Source organism: Anabas testudineus, chromosome 16 (genome assembly GCF_900324465.2).
Source record: "Anabas testudineus chromosome 16, fAnaTes1.2, whole genome shotgun sequence".
NCBI classification, from domain to species: domain Eukaryota; kingdom Metazoa; phylum Chordata; class Actinopteri; order Anabantiformes; family Anabantidae; genus Anabas; species Anabas testudineus.
The window spans coordinates 19,555,782-19,576,923 of NC_046625.1; the positions used below are offsets into that span (position 1 = coordinate 19,555,782).

The 21,142-nt window shown below is 39.9% G+C and overlaps 1 protein-coding gene across 1 annotated transcript; it reads right to left on the reverse strand.

Moving 5' to 3' along the window:
- Positions 1-4,349: 4,349 nt before the first annotated feature.
- Positions 4,350-21,017, reverse strand: ube3d (ubiquitin protein ligase E3D). Its single transcript, XM_026373293.1, has 10 exons — positions 20,732-21,017; positions 18,619-18,830; positions 18,049-18,139; positions 15,063-15,285; positions 14,121-14,193; positions 13,554-13,632; positions 12,819-12,927; positions 12,026-12,186; positions 9,492-9,630; positions 4,350-4,761 (listed from the first exon to the last, which is right to left on the reverse strand). The coding sequence occupies exons 1-10, from the start codon at positions 20,806-20,808 to the stop codon at positions 4,741-4,743; spliced, it is 1,185 nt and encodes a 394-aa protein (XP_026229078.1). The 5' UTR covers positions 20,809-21,017; the 3' UTR covers positions 4,350-4,740.
- Between the last annotated feature and the right edge of the window lie 125 nt (positions 21,018-21,142).

Below are 21,142 nucleotides of genomic sequence, written 5' to 3' on the forward strand. Positions count from 1 at the left end.
TGCCCCCGACAGCAAGGCAAGAGATCCCCTGTCTCCAGTCTCAGAAGCAGTAGCCGATTCATCTTCCCTCAGGCTGGAAGAGATACCGAGCTGCAGCAGTGGCAAAAGCAGCATCCTAACACCCTGCTTTCGCGAGGCTTCCATCTCCTCTGTCAGCTGTCAGCTCAACATGTCTCCTGCTTGTCAACTCATTCAGTGTCTGTCTGTCCAACTACCAACACACTTTCTCACCAAAGTTAGAAATAAGGTTTTACATCATGAGTGATAATCACAAGCTGATGTATGTTCTGCAAGAGAAAATATTGCTGATGCATTTGACAAGATTTATAATACTGTATTTTGACATTCGACTAGCCCCTTATGGCAGTAAGCAGTTTTCTATCTGTCACTGTGCTGTCACAAGCATTATAAGTTCCAAAAGTACTTTCTGCATGTCTGTTTTGAGTTGTTTGCCTCATGATCACTCATGCAGTCCAGTCATTCTTCCTGAGGAGCTGCTTGACTCTGTGGCCTGTGCTGTGCCTGCTTACCAGCTTGGCATGGGTTTGCTCCGAGGGTGCCGCTGAGGCTTGTTGTGACCAATGGCCAAACTAATGAGCCCCCAAAGTTCCCACTAACATGCCCCATGACTCCACCTCAGGGGGTGGCGTGGTTGGTAAGGTTATAGGGCAAGGAGGGACCACTAGCCCAGCTAGAGGCTCTTTAAGACTATACTTACTCTCATTACAAAGTAATGTTTTGAGCTAAATGCTGAAGTCACCATATTGCCTATCATGCCCAAAATAACACTGATGTGTGGCACATTGTTAGATTGATGAGGTTTTGCAGGGGTTTGTTCAATAACCAAACAAATATCCAAACTGATGGCAGCACTATGGAGAAAAGTCACCACGATACATCACCTTGGAACCATGAATATCTTTATGACATTTTGCACCACCATAGCTGGTGTGGAAATTTTTTACAGGGTATCACAAAAGTCACTAGTAGGATTCATCCTCTGTGCATGTGCTGTGGATATTGAAGTAGTTTTATTATGATAGTTTTTCAGACATTTTAGAAACTGTATTAAAAAACATCAGCCTTGTGGGAGCTAAAAAAAAATTCACAAGATCATAAAGCCATTAGGATTCATCCTCAGAGATCCATAAAAGTCTAAACAAAACGTGAGGACAATCCATCAAGTGTCCCCAGAGATGCACTGCATCAGTCTGGGAAGGACTTAAACTGACAAATGCAATTTCTTTTTTGTGGTGCTTCATATTGAACATCGAACCAAGGCTTGTACATAAATTGGTGCAATGCAAAGTCATACAGGGGCATCTTAGAAGACAACACATTTTAATTCTAAAACTCAATTCAGCCGTTTATGGGAGGTGCTTGACTTGAATGAAATGAAAACAGTAAATGGACAAACTGGATGATACAGAGGGTAGAGTGAGGTCATAGTCCAGTATTCAGCAATAGTAGTGCTTCAGTGAAAACACCTTTGGAAGCCTATGAACACTATATGTTTTTGTCTTTGTCTTTTCACCTTCAGAGTGACTCAGTAAAACAAGAAAAGAGCAAAGATTCTATGATCCCTCTTTGGCAGAGTGACTCCAAGATTCTCAGGATAGATGACCCATTAGGATTGGGTGACTAAAACGGGAACTCAATCTAATGCCTCATTTCCTCTCACAGATGAGACAAGCTTTATGGCTTGACCTCTCCCAACAGGATCCCGCCGTTCTACAGTGGCCACGTTGTAATCTCACACATCGCTGTCTCGCTTAATTCCAAAATAATATCAAAAACACATTAGCGAAGGCAAAGGCCTGGAAAATCCAATTTGAAATTCATACTGTGGCATTTGTAGACTTGATCACTCCATATGCGTTATGTCACATGTGGTTTCAGTGGATATTTATCTCCAATAGGCGTTCATTTCTAAGCAAAGCAGTGATTTTCTATATGAGAAGATGCACCCAGTTGTTCCAGTTTTCAGACTGTACACCTGCCATGTAATACAGTAACATACTATATTGTGTCTGGAGAAACTCTGCAGAGTTTTATACAAATATTTGCTTTTTACAGTTGTATGTTTTCCTTCTTATTGTGACATTTTCAGTTATGTTAGCTGCATCAAGCTCCACCAATGGCAATGGTGTGCAGTAACCTATGTTGGTCCAGGCTCAAACAGCTCAACAACTTTTGAAAGAATTATTATGAAATTCTATACCGGCATTAACGGTCCCCAGAGGATGAAGCCTAGTGACCTTGGTATAATAACGTATCTCTTAAATTGCCATAATATGTGTAATATTCTCAGATGTTGAATTCTGATGTTTTTGGTGATGAACTACTGCGGATTGGGTCCTCATTTTAAATTACTGCTGTGCATGCACCTACTATATGTTTAGTTCTATGCAAAATATTTTTTTTTCACATTTTCCAACATAAAAATCACCAAGGTCGGTATTAATGACCCAATGAAAGTTCAGGGACGCAACATGATCCTAAAGTATGATGGTCTTATGAGAAATCAGAAACAACACACAACAATTCTTTTATATTTTTTATTATTATTTATATTACCATTCATTCGGAAGAGCAGTTGAGTACCGCCTCCCTCTTATCTTTTTATCTACTGCACACCAGCGGCAAGAAGAGCAAGCAAAAACTGTCCTCCAAGCATGGACAAGTAATTACTGAGGCTGAATATAGAGTAGACCTTTGTACAGACTGATACTTTTCATGAGATAACTGTCGGAAAAGGCTAATGAGCTTCACGGTGTCAACAGACGGTGGTGTACTGGCCAAAAAAACTTTTAATTTGACACTTCCATTGTCTATCATCAAGGGAAGGAAGACAAAGAGTGCCTGCAAGTCCTCAAGGCTTCTGGGTGACTGTGTCTGTCAGAGTGTTCAAAACACCAGCAGCAGCCAGTAATGTGGAGTAGCTCCTTCTGCTAAGCGGGCTTGAAACAAATGGGTTATTTAGAGCCTACTTCATTTGCACTTGTGGAGACGGGGCAGAAAGGAAATGAGAAGTCCTTGACGGTTCAGTGTTGGATGTATTTAATTAGCCAATTCACTCTTCGCTTTGCCACCTCGGTGGGCACAATACTTCTTTGTATTTTTAAAAGTAATTGTCACTTGCTGCATCAGCAGATTCAGGCATGCAGAAAAAAAATAGTTTTTTTTTTTTATTTCAAATCTTACACAGAAACAGAGTCTATGAGGCTGCACTTGAGCTGTGGTGGTGTAAATGCTAACATATTCACACTGCACAGACTTTATGTTGTTAGCCTTCACATTTCAATAGAAGTGACTCAAGAAGAAAGAGTTGAATGGCTATGGAAGAAACTAAATTAAAATTATATAGGTACCTGTGCTTATGATGTTGTAGATGATGTTTTTTATGCAATCACATTTTGTAATAGATTGCAAACTGTCCTAATAGCAACTGTCTAAAATCATCTTATAACATACTTCATTTTTTCATATTGATAAAATACAGGCTAAGTGAAAAAATCCATTTAAGCTAAAGTATGCAACGTTTTTAAAAATCTTTGGTATAAATCTGTTGCAAAACTTTTCTTATTGTGGCAACATGGTATTTGCTTCTGAATTATTTCCCAGGGAGGCTCACCCTTCTAACCAATCAGAAGATTTTAATCATTTCTGATTGATAAGTAGGTTTTGCAGGTTTCCTATTTATTGCAGTTTGATAATGACACAGCTTAGGGGCTGCGGAGATTGTGATAGAGTGCAGCAGGTGATAAAAAGGCAGAGTAAAGCAGGGAGATGGAGAGTGGATTGCGACTCTCGTGCTAATTCTAGCTGGAATTGCATTTTGTAAGTTACTGAAAGCTAGTGGCAAAGACTTGTCTGTGATGTCATGACTTTGGCCTTCTTAGTTCAGTGCTAACATTTACCATGTATTACTAAATATAAAATTCAGTTGAGGCCGATGACAATTTCACTAGATAATAAGTCTGAGGATCACCTAAAAGCACTGTACTTGACGTGCTGGGACACCAGCCTATGCCGTAAGGCCCGTTTTTAAACTTTAACATTACAATTTCACAATGACTCTTGCTACCACACATGCTACATAAATAACATCAATCACTGACACACACTCCACAATAAACCCACAACCAGACAGAAATCACCTAGCTTCACAAGCTGTAATTACACTCAAGTGGAGGATGCACTGCTCTACCCCGGGGCTGAAGTGCCTCTATAATAAGCTTTCATCATGAGCCAACTCAAGAACAATGTCCCACATATCAACAAGCTGTGTTCTTTCGTAAACAGATAAAAAAGGATAGAAGAGGTAATACTTCCAAACAATCCAACAGTTTAATTTGTTTTGTTGTGATGGGAAAAATACAAAATACATTTTAGGATACATACAATGTACCCTCACAGGCTTTAAACCATTATGATACATTTTGACATAATCATACAACTACAAAAGAGATGTGGCATGTGTGTGTGGTTAAAAGATTAAACAGCACATCACACTAAAATAAATCTTCACAGAAATGACCAGAAACCACACTTTCATGTGCTAAACAAGCTAGTCCACGCTCGTTGTATTTTATTCTGCCGTTCATTCCGGTACCGTCCTAGAAATCAGGGCCAATATGCAAACCTACATGTTCACGTTCACAGAGGTTCCAGTTTCCACTGTCCAAGGACTTTCTGAATTCTCTACAAGTGGATATTCTGGGCGTCTGACCTTTGCCCTCACAGTCTCAGGTATGCCACCTAGGAACAGACAAAAGGTTAGTAAAGTTGAAATATCTTTAGCACCATGTGATACATGAGAAGGAATTAAAAGTAGGTGAACTTCATAAACAAACAAAAAAACCCCACTGCACTAAATTTTGTGCTGTGCAATTTTTTTTTGTTCCCTAAAGCACAGATGTACTGGATCTCTACGGTCTGCTGATCAGTACAGAAACACATTATCTGCAATTAACGTCTTCAAAACAAAAGCACCACAGGTGGTAGAGATTTAATCAAGTTCAAAAACACACATTCAGATAAACAAAGCGCAGAAAACAAAGTCAGCTCAGCCCCGTCCTCACTGTCTCTCTCCCTCCCTCCATCTGCTATTGTTGGGTATTTGCCCGCTGTAGACAATGGTTGCGCTCCACTGAGGGCTCTATCTTGGGATGATGGATGAAGGCATTTGCCTCACTCAAGGCCTTGTTTTCTCCATCCCTATGCCAATATCTGCTCACCACTGAAGCGCATCAGTGGTAATTCATACAAATGATAATAAACAGCAACGGGAGGTGAGCTGCTGCTAATGTAACTGAGTCCCAGAAAAATAAGACAGAGAGTCATAAAGAACCAGAGAGAGAGAGAGAGAGAGAAGTTGATTTGTGATTAAAAGAAAAGGGAAGGAAAGGAAAGAGTGTATTAGTCTTCTCTGAGTGTACCACGTGGAAGTGTGCACCGCCACACACCAGACATGTGCGGCTCCATTGAAGACCCAGTTACAGCTCTTTGATCTCATTGGGCTTCTTTAACACAGTGAAACATGAAATATCACTGCAAATCCTTAAACGCAATAAGTTTAGCTGCAGCAAGATATAACCCTTGGTAGTTTAATTATCTGTGTCTAAACAACAGCTCTTTGGTTGAAGAGGGGACAGAGGTTAATGTCTGGGCATTAATGGTAGTGAGACAATGACAACAGAATGGTGTAAGGAAATCTTTTGAGCAAACGCACACTCATTGATACTTGGTGCCAGGGACTGTGTTATCATAACACTCCAGACTTGGCAAACGGCATCGAGAATATTTCTTCACATGTGAAAAGAGCCAGACAGAAAACAAAAAGGTGTTGAAAAGTTGAACATGACTAAAGAAACATATTGAGCATTAAATTCAAAGGAGTATCCTGACGTTAAAATGGATATAAGAGACGGACCAAGATAAAATTCCTGGCAAAAAGGACAAAGCAACTAATCTATATAATGAAGCACTTATTAGCATTTATTATCCTCGTGTGTGTCACCCTATCCCAATGACATGATTTAAAACAAAGGAACCAAAACAACACCACTCCTGGTATTTTGACATGGGGACATGAGTGGTGTGAAAACACTGAGCTGCCTATAAAATATTTTTCAAAATTAAAATTTTTAATCAAGAAGCAACATGCATGTGCAACGAATCGGGGCGTGCCGGTCTTGGGGGAAGTAATTTATTTCGCCGCTCCTGGCGTGACGCTGAGGAGCCGCGTGATCGATACATCTTCACAGATCATTGTAAAATGTTTGATCGGTTTTCTGGATCACTTTAAGTCTGTGCTACGTGCCATCTCTGCGGGGCTGAAGGGGAGATTAATAAGGTGGGGGGAAGAAGGGAGGTGTTGTCTGTTCCTGGGCTCTGGAGTGACACTCGGAGCTGGATCTACTTTACACCCCATTACACTGGCAGGCCCAGAGATGGAGGGCGGGAAACACAGCAGCCCAGACAACACTAGGCATTCCACACGCAGCCTAATAACAGGCTTGGTTATGGTGCAGACTTTGATCTACTCACAGGGACTGAAATTACACAAAAACCACACGCCCCATTCAACACAGCTACCTGGAATCTATGTCATACTGAAGTGCTGTGATGGTTGGGCTAGCACTCATATATTGGGAAAAGGTGTATTGTGCAGTCTGTCAGTTCAACTTTTAATGCACACAATTTGCTGTATGCATGAATGTATTTTAGGATTTCTTTTTAAAATACACTTTAGTTCTCCGCAACTGCCTTATCAACCTGTAGACCTTTCATATAGCAGTAGTTAAAGCTGTAGTTGTCTTTTTTAGCAACCTTTTCACAGTAAGAAAATCATGGGTGTAATTAGCAAAAATGACTGGATTCAAGTTCCAGGACAATGGCACTGGATTTTCTCACAGCACACGCTATGATGTGTCATAATAGCAAAAGCACAGTTTAATAATATGAATGATGGCTCAGTTCTCTTGAAGCCTCCCATTAAGCCATGACAGCTAAATGGGACAGCGAGTCTGAGCGTGCAAACCAGGATGTTGGACTTGACGCATGAATACATGTATTATTTACATCTGTGCATTTCCCAAATCAAACCACTGTTAATGCTATTATACTTAAGCCAACTCAATTATCCAGTTCATCATGGAATTCGATAAATGTGCTTCTTTCATTGCATGTTTAGACTGCAAGCTTGAAGCTTTGCAGTAAAGCTGGGGTTGTGTTTCCTTTGAGCTGCACAAAGGCAAATGGGCGCTGATGTCACTGAGGTAGGTTTGCATTGCTCTTGGTTGTTTTTAAATGTGAAATATGTTTTCTTGTAGTCTACGTTTCACACCCACCCTGTGACAGGAGATGAATCAACCCATCAACTTGCTTGAATTGACACAGAGGACTGAGATCTAGGAGGTGTTCATGACAGTTCCTCTACATGTAACTGTGTTACCCTGACCCTCGTAAGCAATGTGTAAGCACATATAATCATCTTCTTCATTTTACTGATCATTCTAATAGTGTTTCTATACAACAGACATTTTGTCTGATTGTAGCGTGTATTGTACATATATATCTAATAACATTAATGAGGGTTTAGGTTCATTAGGCGTCCCAGTCAGCAATAAGGTACCATGCACAATCCTGTGTCCCTGAACGGGTTCATCTAAATATACTTGTGCCTGGGCTTGTACTGCTATGACATGTCAAAATGTGGGCCATTAAAAAAGGTCTCTTAGTACATGTAGTTCCTGTAAGCTTAGCTCCACTTTACTTTAAGCCCAATACATATCCAATTCATTCATTGAAGTCATGATAAGTAAAAACATTACAACCTGACTATTTGAGTTGCTAATGCTTAATGGGCAACCATGACATTAGTGAGGCAAATGTTATTAAAGCCTTTATAAATGTATTGTCCAAAAACATGAAAATTAAGATCAATTGTTTCTTTAAATGAGTTAGAAGTGATTGTGAATGATGACACCATTTGCTCCCCTCTCAGGAGGGCTATAGCTCACTTCTTAAACAGAGACTCTTGGATGCTCTCAGACCATCTCCGGTAACTCTAGATGGCCACATGATCACATTACCTTCCCATCCTCTGTCGCCTATAGCACAACAGGCTTCTACTATAAGGAAGTGTTCGAGTGTGTCAGTTTATCACACCCGTTCTTCCTGCGGCAACCGCTTCCACAACCAACAGATACTGTGTCCTGTGTCTGGGTCGCTGTATCTGTAGCCTTCTCCATTTCAGCACAGCCTAATTTCTCCACCCACCCACTATTGTCATGTTGTTACCTCAGAAAACATCATCATATTGCAACACAATGTGTAAGATAGACAAGAGAATCATTTCTAACAAGACCGCAGCCTAGTGTACACTGTGTGCATCATCATACAAGTCTATATTGTTGAGCAGCCACAGTTCTTTTTCAGTAGTTTTTCCCAAATGTTGGCTGGCAAGAAAAAGTTTAACACCTACACAATTATGTTAATTTTGTTAATTAATATTTATTCAGTGGCTGTGGATGTAATAATGTGAAATCTTCACACAAATTTCAACATCCAAAAAAAGACATGAAAAAATAAAATAATCAAAAACCTGAATACTGTATGTCGCTTTTTTCATAGCACAGAGCTGTTCCTTCTTCAATAAATCACTTCAGTCCCCACAGATTAGGAAAGACTTCAAGCCTTTAACTGAACACCCCCTGCCTAGGCTGACAACAAAAGCAACTTCACATGATGTACAACAGTGGATTTTCTTCTCAATTATTCGCTCAAGGTACATTATTCCAGCTCTTGTATTTTTCAGTGAGTCAGTTTAAGTGGTAGGAGTCACTTCCTAAACTTTCTGAGCAGGAAGTGGAGGATAATGGTGCTAATTATCCCTGTCACTATGTTTAAAAAGGCTAAGAGAATAGAGTTGTCAGCAAAGGGAACACCTCCTATTTTCAAGTCAAAGGGTTTTCCTTGGCAACTCAAGCTAAATATACACATTTCACACAATTACAGGTGTGTAGAAGCTAGAAAATAGCTAAAACCTCACATTTGACCCACATAATACCTAGAGCAAAGCTGTTAACTGAAACCTCTGAATCATGAAATTAATTAAGGCGGGATAAAAACACTGCCAAGCACCACTGAATAATGGAAAAACAAGGCGCTGTAAGTAAGAAGTAAATGAATTAAGTGACTGCTGCTAAGAAGAGCCCCTGCTGTGCTAATAAACCTTTTACAAAAGATGAAGATGGATTAGAAGACTTTCAGTATCTATTTGTGTATATTAAATAGTATCAGTATTTTCAAAATGTATATATATATATATATATATATATATATATATATATATATATATATATATATATATATATATATATATATATATATATATATATTTGAAAAATATATGTTGCTATGCAAAGGATCAACCTGACTGTTTGTCATCTGTTGCCCATTACAGTACATAGTAACCATCTTACCTCATAGGACCTCATGCAACACATTGATGCAGGAAGCGTAGCATTGCTGTCATCTATCACTTGCAGCAGCTCCTCACACACATTCAGCGGCAGCACCACAGGATGTCCTATGGCATTGACCTCCCAACTAGTTATGATGCTGAAAACACACATACACGGAGAAGGAGTGATTTATAGTGACTGCCACAGCATTATACAACCCAAGATGATTCCCAGAATAGCTGCTGTAAATCCCACGTTGAAGCATTCAAACCTGCCATTTTAATTAAGTCGTTCTAAAGTGTAAACTGAACTGGATAACTAGGGATACATAAAAGTGGATTGATGGTGAGTTATGTGTGGCATTAATCACTGTAAATGATGGTGTATGTGTGTGTGTCTGTGTGTGGTGGGTGGGGGGAATAAAAAGAAGAGGGAACTGAAAGGAGAAACGGAAGAGTGATTGAGAGAAGAAAGATTGATGCTCTGTCAGCGTTTGGTGCTGATCCAGTTTGTTTGGGTGACATTTAGCCATCTGTGCAGTTCCTGAGAAGGAAAAGTCTTCTCAAAGTTCTGGCAGTTCTGCTAAAGATAACACACACAAAAAAAAAAACACGACTGCTACTACTTCATACGTACAAAGACTTGCTATTAGCCACTCAACAACTAGGTTCTTTACCAGGTGAAGCTGTTTATTTGGCAATATCGAATCAAGTTGTGATTTCTACATAGTGGCCCAAACCCGTCTAAATCATAATGCGATGTGCATGGTTATGCAGTTAATGTCATATAAAGCAGCATTTGATTGCTTGTATATCAGAATCAGTTCTATGGAAAACAAGTTGCCCATATAATTTCCATTAGGCTCAATTTCCATATGTATGAGACCTTCTGTTGCCCATTGTATCGGACTGTGATGGTGCCTGCGACTTTCACTCAACTCATAATCAAGTCACTGCCATTAGTGACAAGGGTAATCCACTTAGGCACTGGCTCACTGATTCTCCAGCCAATTATTGGCCGTTGTAACAACACATACTGCAACCTCTGGCTGCAGTCGACTGTAACTGACTGTATCCCGAATAAGAGGGCTGTCAGCCTGGGAATTCAGCTCCCCAGGCAGAACATTTAATTTAAAAACGTCAGAGATGAGTGATGAAGGATGAATGGTAAATTATGTAGGGGAAATGGGAGTGTGAGTAACACCAGCGTTCAACTATGTGAAAAAATGTTAAAAAAATAAAAACAAATAAATTAATAAATTGAAAACAAGGTTAAATGTTAAAAAGGTAAAGTCAATTTTGTGACTGACCAGGAATCTTTTATTAGACAAGTAAAGAATTCACCATTACTCCTGCTCAGCACATATTTTTGTAAAGATCCTTACATTTTTTTAACTAATTTTCTGTGGTTTTATTCTGGAGAGCACATAAATTAATTAAAAAATGTCTTCTTTCTCTTCATTAAAGATTTTCTCTGCTCCAGGCTAAAAAAAAATCTTCCAGATGATGTTGAGATGATGACTGACGATGTTATCTGGAAGGACTTTTCAGCTCAGATTGGGCCACCTGGTGACCTGGTACCGAGGATGTAGGTTACCTGCTTCTCTACTAGCAGATAGACATTTTAATACAGAGTAAACTAAAGGAAATTGTATTCATTTCTGGCAATAGGTGATATTACCTCTGCAGTGTAAAAAAACTGATACAGTCACTGAAACTCAGTGGTAACTCAGGCATTCAGGATTGACAACAACAGCGGCTCTCCAGACAAAAACTGCTGTAATAGCTTGTTTTACAGTGCCGATATCCCTCTTGTTAACCAGCACGCACCTAAATGAAACAGTTTTCTCACACATCACTCAGCTCTTACAGTTAACCATCTACTTTAAATGCACTTTTACTGCTTTGACTGAGAAGACAGGATTTCTCCTTTCATGCGAGTTTTGTGCCTAATTACCTTTTCTCTGTCAGTCAGCCGGTGGGCTTGTCAAAATGGTAGAAACAACAACACTTGCCTGTTCTGCCTTCACTCTACACGGCTGCAGGGAAGAGGAAGAGGAGGAGGGGGGTAGGAGAAGAGGTGGTGGTGGGAAAAAATGCTGAGTGCTCATTCACTTGAAAATAATGAGGGTGGATGGGTCTTCCAGTGGGGTGCTGCTATACTGAACATGGAGACCACATGCAGCACATCCACCTACACCTCTCTAATGCATCACAGCAAGGTACACAGAGCCTCGCTCCAGTCAAAACAACATCTCCTGTGTGTGCAACAAACACGAGCGTGGCTTATGCAACTGACAACTTTGTGAGGATAAACACCTTTGATGACAATTAAGTCTGAGCATGGACCCTTAGCGCAAAGGGTTCTATTAAGACCTGAAATCTGTTCAGCAACAAAGCAATCTTTCATCCCTTGCAGCGAGCCAAGACAGGCAGTGATTGAAAGGGTGCGTAGGAAAAGATGAAAGGATACGATAAAGAAGAGGAAAACAAAGATTGCGGCGGGGTGGGGAGGGAGAGCAGCGGAGAATCGAGTTATGTGTCTTCACTTACTCTCTCTGCTGGGTGCCCGTGTTGGAGCAGGTGACGTAGAGGAGTTTCAGGGCTCTGGCAGCTGACGGACTGTGAAGCGCGGCGGAGCTGTTAGACCTCTCATCCCCGACACACGTCTCTGGGACGGAGGCAATGATGGAATCGCTGTTCAGCAACCAGAGCTGCGGGAGCAGAGGCCAGGTCACATACCACTTGAGATACACATGGTCCACGTGACATGGACATCAAATCACAATCCATCACATATTATAGTTTTTACTGGCCCTTACGTTCTGCTTGCGCAAACTCAACATGTCACCCACTTCTGATTATAAATTCATTTTTCATCACATATTTGTGGACCACTCTGGTCTATAGAGGTAAAGTTAAAGATCTTTTTTTTTATTATTGCTATCCTGAGTGAGTTTGAAGTTTGCCAAGAACACAAGCTGCATGAAATATTCACGCCAGTGGTCAATCTCAAACATGCATATCAGCACAGAATTTCAACTTCAGTTAAATTAAAAAAATCACCACTAGAATGTATAGGCATATTAATCAAACACTAAAGCCCATAAACTCAAAGTCAAACCTTCTGTAATTTATCTGCAAACATTTTCTTATTTTCTTATTACTTATGAAATGGACAATTTTGGTACAATCGGTTTTTATTGTGGTGATTTTACAAAGAGCCACTTGTAGCTGATTTAAAGAAGCTGAAACCACATTCCTCTCTCCTTTGTGTCAAACAACCGAGCTCTCTATTTTTGGTAACATGTCAAATCCTTCTCTGGTTGTGTCGATGAGTTCTTACCAATAAGAAAGCTTTTCCATCAGGAGTCTGGACAGAGAAGTGGAAGGTGCTCAGTGATTTGGACAGCCTCAACAGCCTGGCTGCTACCACCCTCTCCAAGAAGCGAGATCTGTCCAAAACAGACAACGTGCATCCATTTGCATATTCAGTCTTCATGGGGCATATTAACTGTGAGTCTAAGATAGATTTCTGGAATATGTGTTATTTCTATGGTCACGTGTATTTTGAAATGTTCACCTCGCTTCGAATAACCCAGCTACAGATTATGTGAAGTAGTTTTTTGAAAGCGGTGGGGAAAAAAAACAAACAAACAGTGAGACACTTTGGCTTGTGCGTAATCTGTGAAATTATTCAAACTTGCACAGTGGGAGATGTGGTTATTAAAATGTTTAATTCATAACTAAAATTGTTACAGTGAAATTGTTTTTTAAAATGCTTCGACGCTGTGCTGATATGCGTCATTTCCCAAAGTTTCAGCAAAATCTAATCAGTGCAGTCACGGATGTTGGGTGAGACTTACATACAAATGAACTAAACTGATTTGTAGTGCGATCTTATTGTGAGGGCCAAAAATAATAAGTCACAATGATTAACCCAGAAAAGACTGTGTGAATTTATTTTCTCTCTTGGATCTCCTGCACATAGCAGCCACTTTCTATTTCCCTATGAAACAGCTTGGTTTTAACAGCTACAGTTTTCTAATTATCACCACTAGAAGCTTGGATAAAAACCTGCCTGTTATGTGAAGCTTCTGGCTTTCTGTCTCCCACTGCGGGCTCCACCACCACCTGTGTGATGTACAGTTTCACGGTCTCTGTAAGATATGACAGAGAAAGGCTTGTAAGCATGGCTGAAAAAAAAGTATGCGAACCTCTTGGAATTTAATGGTTTTCTGCAATAATTTGTCATAAAATGTGATCTGATCTTCATTTAAGTCTAAGAGTATTAACAAATATTATGTGCCTAAAATAATAACACCAAATAAATTCTGATGTTTCATGCCTTTATTTAAGTATGTGAAACCTCACTGCTCCACACAAGAAGAATGTGCTTATGCCATGCCTCAACAAAACCAGTAATTAATTCACATACCTTTTCCATTATTACCACGTATGAGGTTTTTATGGTTGTTCTCAATAAAGACACGAAAGATCAGAAATAGGTACATTATATTTGTTAATACTCTTGATACTCAGATGAAGATCAGATCACATTTTATGAGAGTAATGCAGAAAACCATGAAATCCCATTTTTCTTGCCACTGTATGCTTATTTATGAAAATCTGTTAGACTGATGTATACCTGGGGCAACTGCTTCTCCCAGCACTGAAGAACAGCTCTTACAGGAGAGAAGTGCCAGTCGGCGGCAGGGTTTCTGCACATCACAGGGGTAAAAAGCAGACATCAATCACAACCACAATACACCCATCTTGAACTTGGCTGTTGTAAAACCGCAATCAATAGCCACTATAACCAAGATGGAAGGCATAAAGAGAGATATACAGTATACCGCAGGCAAATTGTCATTTGTTCTTCGGCTCGTTCTCTATGCCTCTCTTTCAATTTTTCTCCGTTTCAGTCATGCAAAGAGTGCTGCTCGTGCACTGAATGACTAATAGAAAAACAGGGAGATCACTCCTTGTCTACAGACAGCTGGAGTTTGACTTCACTTATTCTGCCATCTGAGGACTGGGTGTCTGTGTTGGCGAGTATACTGAATGATTCTGTGCAAACGTCTTAGACCATCAAACAATTATGTGTTTGTGACAAAAACAGTAGTGGAAGACCTGATCAAAATCTGATGAGAAGTTTCTCAGAGTTTCTTTGAGAGAACAGTAGAGGACCAGCAAGGACCCAGCTCAGCATCTGTCAGCTTCATCTGGATTAGTTGATCCCTCTATAGTCTGACAAAACTTCATCAGAAATGGTCTTTGTGGAAGGAGAGCAGCTAAGACACCACTGCTTGTGTTTTAGTTGTTCAATAAATGCAAATATAAATGACCATTTTAGCACTTCTACAAAAGCAAGTCTGATGGTGGCCTAAGCCTTTTATACAAAATAATAATATAATATATAATAAATACATTTTTGTTATATTAAAAGGTTTTTGGGCATATAGTGCTGTTAATTTATTTCTCACTGTAGCTAGTAGACAGGTGTTTTACTTTCACTTTATTCATACTATCTTTATTTACAGACTCTAAAATGGTTGTGTTGGTGCTAAAACATACTATTGTTCCTCACCTTTGGATCTTGACTGTCCTCACTGCCAACAGGACTCACTTCCTCTCTAATAGTCTGTTTACAGCTGTCATCTTTGTCAAGGAGAAGGAAGGTGTCACCCACTAAACAATCCTCTGCTCTGGGCAGCAACTTCTTGTTAGCGAATGGATCGGGGTGGCAACACCAGTCGTCCACAATGGCGTTCCAGTTGCCATTAGGGAGTGGAAGAACTCGTTTAAACGTTCTGAAGAGGAAGGAAGACAAAATGCAATCATTGCCCAGTGCTATTTTGAAATTGTATAATTGGTTCTTGCTACAGTGAGAGCCGTTATCGCTCAATAAACACAGAGCTATATGAGCACCAGAGACGATCAGAATATAAGAGAGGGATTTCAGACATACAGTTGCAAGAAAAAACTTTGTGAACCTTTTGGAATTTCATGGTTTTCTGCATTAATTTGTCATAAAATGTGCTCCGATCTTCATCTAACTCACAACAATACAAAAACACAGTCTGCTGAAAATAATAGTACACAAATATTATATGTTTTCATGTTTTTATTAAACATAACATGTAAACATTGACATTGCAGGGTGGGGAAAAAGTATGTGAACCCCTAGCCTAATGACTTCTCCAAGAGCTAATTGGAGCCAGGATTGAGCCAACCTTGAGTCCAATCAGTGTGATGATATTGGATGTGTTGCTGAAAGCTGTCCTGCCCTTTAAAAACACACAGTCTTGAGTTTACTGTTGCAGCACTGTTGCTAGGCGTGTCCCTAGGCGTGGTCGTACTTTAAAGATGACTGCAAGAGCACAGCGCAGAATGCTGAATGAGGTAAAGAAGAATCCTAGAGTGTCAGCTAAAGACTTACAGAAATCTCTGGCACATGCTAACATTTTTGTTGATGCATCTACAATAAGGAAGACATCAAACAAGAATGGAGTACATAGGAGGACACAACGGAGGAAGCCATTGCTGTCCAAAAAAAAAATATTGCAGCACGTTTGAAGTTTGCAAAAGAGCACCTGGATGTTCCACAGCACTACTGGCAAAATATTCTGTGGACAGATAAAACCAAAATTGAGTTGTTTAGAAAAAACACACAACACTATGTGTGGAGAAAAAAAGGCACAGCACACCAACATCAAAACCTCATCCCCACTGTAAAACATGGTGGAGGGGGCATCATGGTTTGGGGCTGCTTTGCTGCCTCAGGGCCTGGACGGATTGTTGTCATTGATGGAAAAATGAATTCCAGAGTTTATCAAGACATTTTGCAGGAAAACGTAAGACCAACTGAATCTCCACAGAGGATGGGTGATGCAACAGGACAATGATCCAAAGCATACAAGTAATTCACCAAAGAATGGCTTCAACAGAACAAAATACACCTTCTGGAGTGGCCCAGTCAGAGTCCTGAGCTCAACCCGATTGAAATGCTGTGGCATGACCTTAAGAGAGCCATTCACACCAGACATCCCAAGAATATTGCTACACTGAAACAGTTTAGTGAAGAGGAGTGGTCCAAAATGACTCCACATCAGTGTGCAGGTCTGATCTGCAACTACAGGAAACGTTTGGTTGAGGTTATTGCTGCCAAAAAAGGGTCAACCAGTAAGTCAGTAAGTCCACACATACTTTTTTTTGAGTTAGATGAAGATCGGAGCACATTTTATGACAAATTAATGCAAAACTCCATGTAATCCCAAAGTGTTCACAAAGTTTTTCTTGCCACTGTAAGTAGCATCCAAATGACAGCATACATCAATAAATTACATATATACTTGCTTTTGTGTTGCCCTTTATTCAGAAGGTGAAGATACAGACATTCAAAAACTATATTCTTCCTAATGATAAAGGGGCTGTGATTTTAATCTGCTAATAATATGCTTTACAGTATTTCCATATTTTTAAAGCAACATTAACTGATTGTTGGCCACCAAAATTTAACATGTGAAGTAACATGGTAGCTAACAGTTTCTTTGTTCACACCAAAAAATCATGAAACAACATTAGCAATTTTTAACCGAAGACATGTTTTTTTAATATCCAATGGACTATATCTGCTGAAAGGAATAAATAGAAAGCGATGATGTCTGTTTAGCTTCCAGCAGGTCGTACAGTGGGTTTCTCAGAGCTTTGAAAACTGGAGCCAGCTGCTGAAGGTTGGTTAGTGTCATGAGAGCAAACTAACTGCTCCGAGTTGGTGAACCAAAGTAGTGGTAGCTGAAGACACTAAAATGCTTAGCAGAGCTGAGGGGCAGTAGGTGATTTTCTGTGGGATAACCACTACTAGTGACCGGTTTACCCATTGTTGATATAAAATATTTATTAGTGCAGCAATAATGCTTGTCTTTATTCATTCCGGTGAATATAATATTATGCACAGTTGTAGGTTATACAGAGATAACCTTTAGAGGGTGCTTTGCAATGAATTCAGTTAATGGTAGCATTAATACCTCAGAGCAGCCATGAAACAGAGCACATTGCTACAAAGCATAATGAGGCATAATGGTAGGGAAATGATCACATTTTACCTTGCTGTGAGCACATCTCTACTTTTCCTAGACCTTGAAAGCTAAAAAAAAACTTTTTTTTGTTTGTTTTTAGCAACTTTCAGTGTGTTATTGCTGAGAAACATAGCTAGAGGGCAAGGGTCTGGGTAATGCAGCTACTGCAATTCAGCATGTCACACTGGTGACCAGACAAAGCTACAAGCTGAAGACAATAAGAGCAACACCACTGTCCACCTGAACCACCTCAAAGAAAGAAACACAATTGTTTTTTATTGGGTAGCACAGACCTTGACGTCACAGCAACTCTATAACCCTAACCCAGTCAGGCTGACAACTGTGAACTCCATCCATCAATTTTCCCTTCTCATATCATCACTTCTACCGCTGGGTCACACCGTCAATAAATGCTCGCTCCTCGTCCTACAGAGGAGGGTGTAAATAAAAACCCATTTCCACTGCCTCCTCTTCCCCTGTCTATCTGTTCCTCACCTGTCCTCCAGCAGCCTGGTCATGCAGCCCTGGCAGTAGAAGCAATAAGTCTCTTTTGCCCGGAGTGTCTCCATCACACTGTCAGAAGTCTCTGTGGAAGGCCAAAGGAAAAGACAGAGAGGAAAAAAGATAAAATCCTGGGTGGCAATAGTGGTTTGGCTATGGAGCGGGCAATCAATCTGATTTTCTGACTGAATTTGTCAATGACTGTCCTTACTGTAACTTAAACGCAGGAGTCACTTGAAAAATCCTTCGATGGAGTTTGGAAATAATATGCAATGACTCCGGGGTATCATTTTGATGACATGAGATCAATTCAAAAGGTAAAGGGAGCCTTTTTGTGACTCTGCTGCTAGTACAGTAGGCCACTGACGATCGTGAGAGCAAAATTTACACTTTCCCCGTCTCAGATGACCAATCGACTCAATCTAATTAATTCAGAATAGACGGCAGGCTTTAAATAGCTACGACGAGGCTTTGTTCTTGTCTTGGCACGGGAGTCTGGCAGAGCAGAGGGACCTTACCTTACACGTGTCTGGATGTGTTTCCATAGTCATCCTCAAGCATTACCTTCATTGGAGCTTTGTGCGACACTGATGCGCAGCCTGTAATGCAGCTCCTCCACGCAGGAGTCTCCTGCAGGAGTCGGAATGCAGGATCCCTGCTCCAAGGTGACTCCTGCGGGCAAAGACAGGGTCAGGTCGCCTCGCGGAGTCCGGATCTGGAGAGAGGAATCTCCACCTGTCACAACCACGTCAGCAGGACTTCTGGCTACTTCTTTCCTGGAAGAGCAGACAGCAGCTATTACAGTCAGACCGTTTCAGTATCAATCTTTGCCACATTTTAGAGCTGCTCCAGACCCTTACTTTAAGAGGATTATAAACAAACACAAAAATACTATATATTTACAATACTCATGTTGCGACTAAGGCTGAAACTAGCAACAGTTAACGATCATTATTTTTATTACAAATGATAATGACCTCTTCAAATTAAAATTATTAGTCCCAAAAATAATCATGCTAAATGTATAGGCTGAGGCAAGTTTTTGATTTTAGCTGTAACCAGTGGATATTTGTCATTGGTTCATTAATTGTTTTGTTTTGTTTTTAATTAAAACTACTAAAAGGACTGGATCATTTTATAGTTTCAGTTCTGCTCAAGACATATGGATTGAGGAGAATCTGTAATTAGTCCGAGTCTCATACAGTGCAGTCATTTATGAGTCAGCCTTTGTTACAGAACAACGTGTGTTGTTTTCCCTGTCAGGTGCTCTGTGTGGAGACAGTGTTATATAAAACAGACAGTCCAACATCTATCCCAATATTCAAGTGCGGAATAATGAGCTCATGAAGACCATTTGCAGAGAGAAACTGTTTAAAACAGACCGTTGGACACAGGCTGTGGAGCTCCTTTAGTTGTAGAAATGTATTTTCTAACAATATTAAAAAAAACAGTGTACAGTCCTATTCTGAGCGATCGCTGGCTTTTATGCCATCTCCCATATCCCTCAGAGTCTTCACATACCTTGAAGCTCCATATTTGCTGTAGTAAATGTAGTTATATGTAATGAGACTTTTCTCTCTGTGTGTAGTTAGGTACAGAGCAACCTCTCCACTTTAGACATCATCATGAGAGAGAAGTGAACAATAGCTCCATCTTGTGATGTTGGAGGTGTATTACATATCTTTTCAATCTAAGATTGAAGAAATTGATCTTTATCCATATAATCATACATGTGTGATTACTGCTGCCTGTGTGTATTCAGTATTCACTGAATAACCTCCATAACTTTATGATTATTACATGTCCTTGGTAGAGTTTTTCAAGACTGTTTTATCCTCTTTGTACCAGGCCAACACAACAGGACACGACATCACACAGCATCATGCCACCAAGACACAAGTAGTGAAAGAAGTTTTCAATTGTTTACTTTAACTGAATTACAGCAATATCACATCACATAAATACTTTAAGAAAACTTAAGTAGTATATTAACTCTGTTTTTCTTTGTTACTGTTATTTTCTACATTATTATTATTATTATTATTATTAATAATACAGGAGATAACAAAATCTGGTAAACAATATGTGGGATTATGTCATGAACCATGCAAAGCCAAATATGTTTTACATTTCTCACAGTCAGTTTCATGAAACAGTCGTCTGTAATGCTTTCCAAACTGTCTCCAAAACGTGTCACTGTGTCACTGTACACACACACACACACACACACACACAATAACAACAGTGTCTGATAAACAGGGGCGACCTGGAGAAAACTAAAATATGACACATAGTTTGCTTTGTTCATATTTGTTTTGCCTAATTGCATGATGCATTGAGTGTTATTTCACAGGTTTGATGTCTTGATTTTAAAACGCAGATTGTGGTTGTACCTCAAAGCTGAAGTTTAGCAAGGTGGAAGAAAAAGAACAACTTAGCAGCAGCATGTAAAGAAGACCTTAGTGTGTCTTAGTTAGTCCTCACGTATATCAGCTGTTATATCAACTGCTCACTTTAATGAATTAGTGAACATGTCAGTGAATCAACACACTCACAATACACTTGTATTGTGCTAAGCTACGTTAGCTAACACTCGTAGTTAGCCTTGCGCACAATAAGCAAAAGAACAATGTTAAACTGTAACCTTGTGCTTGTCTATTAGACTAAGAATAATTACCCGACAATAAGCAGTCCACTCTGAAGTCTTTTTCTCAGCTCTAAGAAGACTCCAACTCCATGTGTTTCGGACGACATCTCCCTGCCTGCCACTCAGTTAGCGCAATATTCAGGATAAATGTTCAGATAAATCACACACTGTTCACTGTCCTGTGTGTGGGTGACTTAACTTTACATGAAAAAACACAGCATCCAACTTAAACGAGCCTAAAGGTACATTTGTGTGATTTAGGAGGATCCAGAGGCTGGAGATGGTCTGCAGCGTGACGAGCCCGCCGGTGTCAGGCGCGTCAATGAAATGGGAGAACATCCGGTCAGACATTTCAAAATAAAATAAGTCGTTAACAGTATACATGACCTCTAAAATCAGATCAATTGCGTTTGAGCGTTTGTTCAATTGACCACTATAATT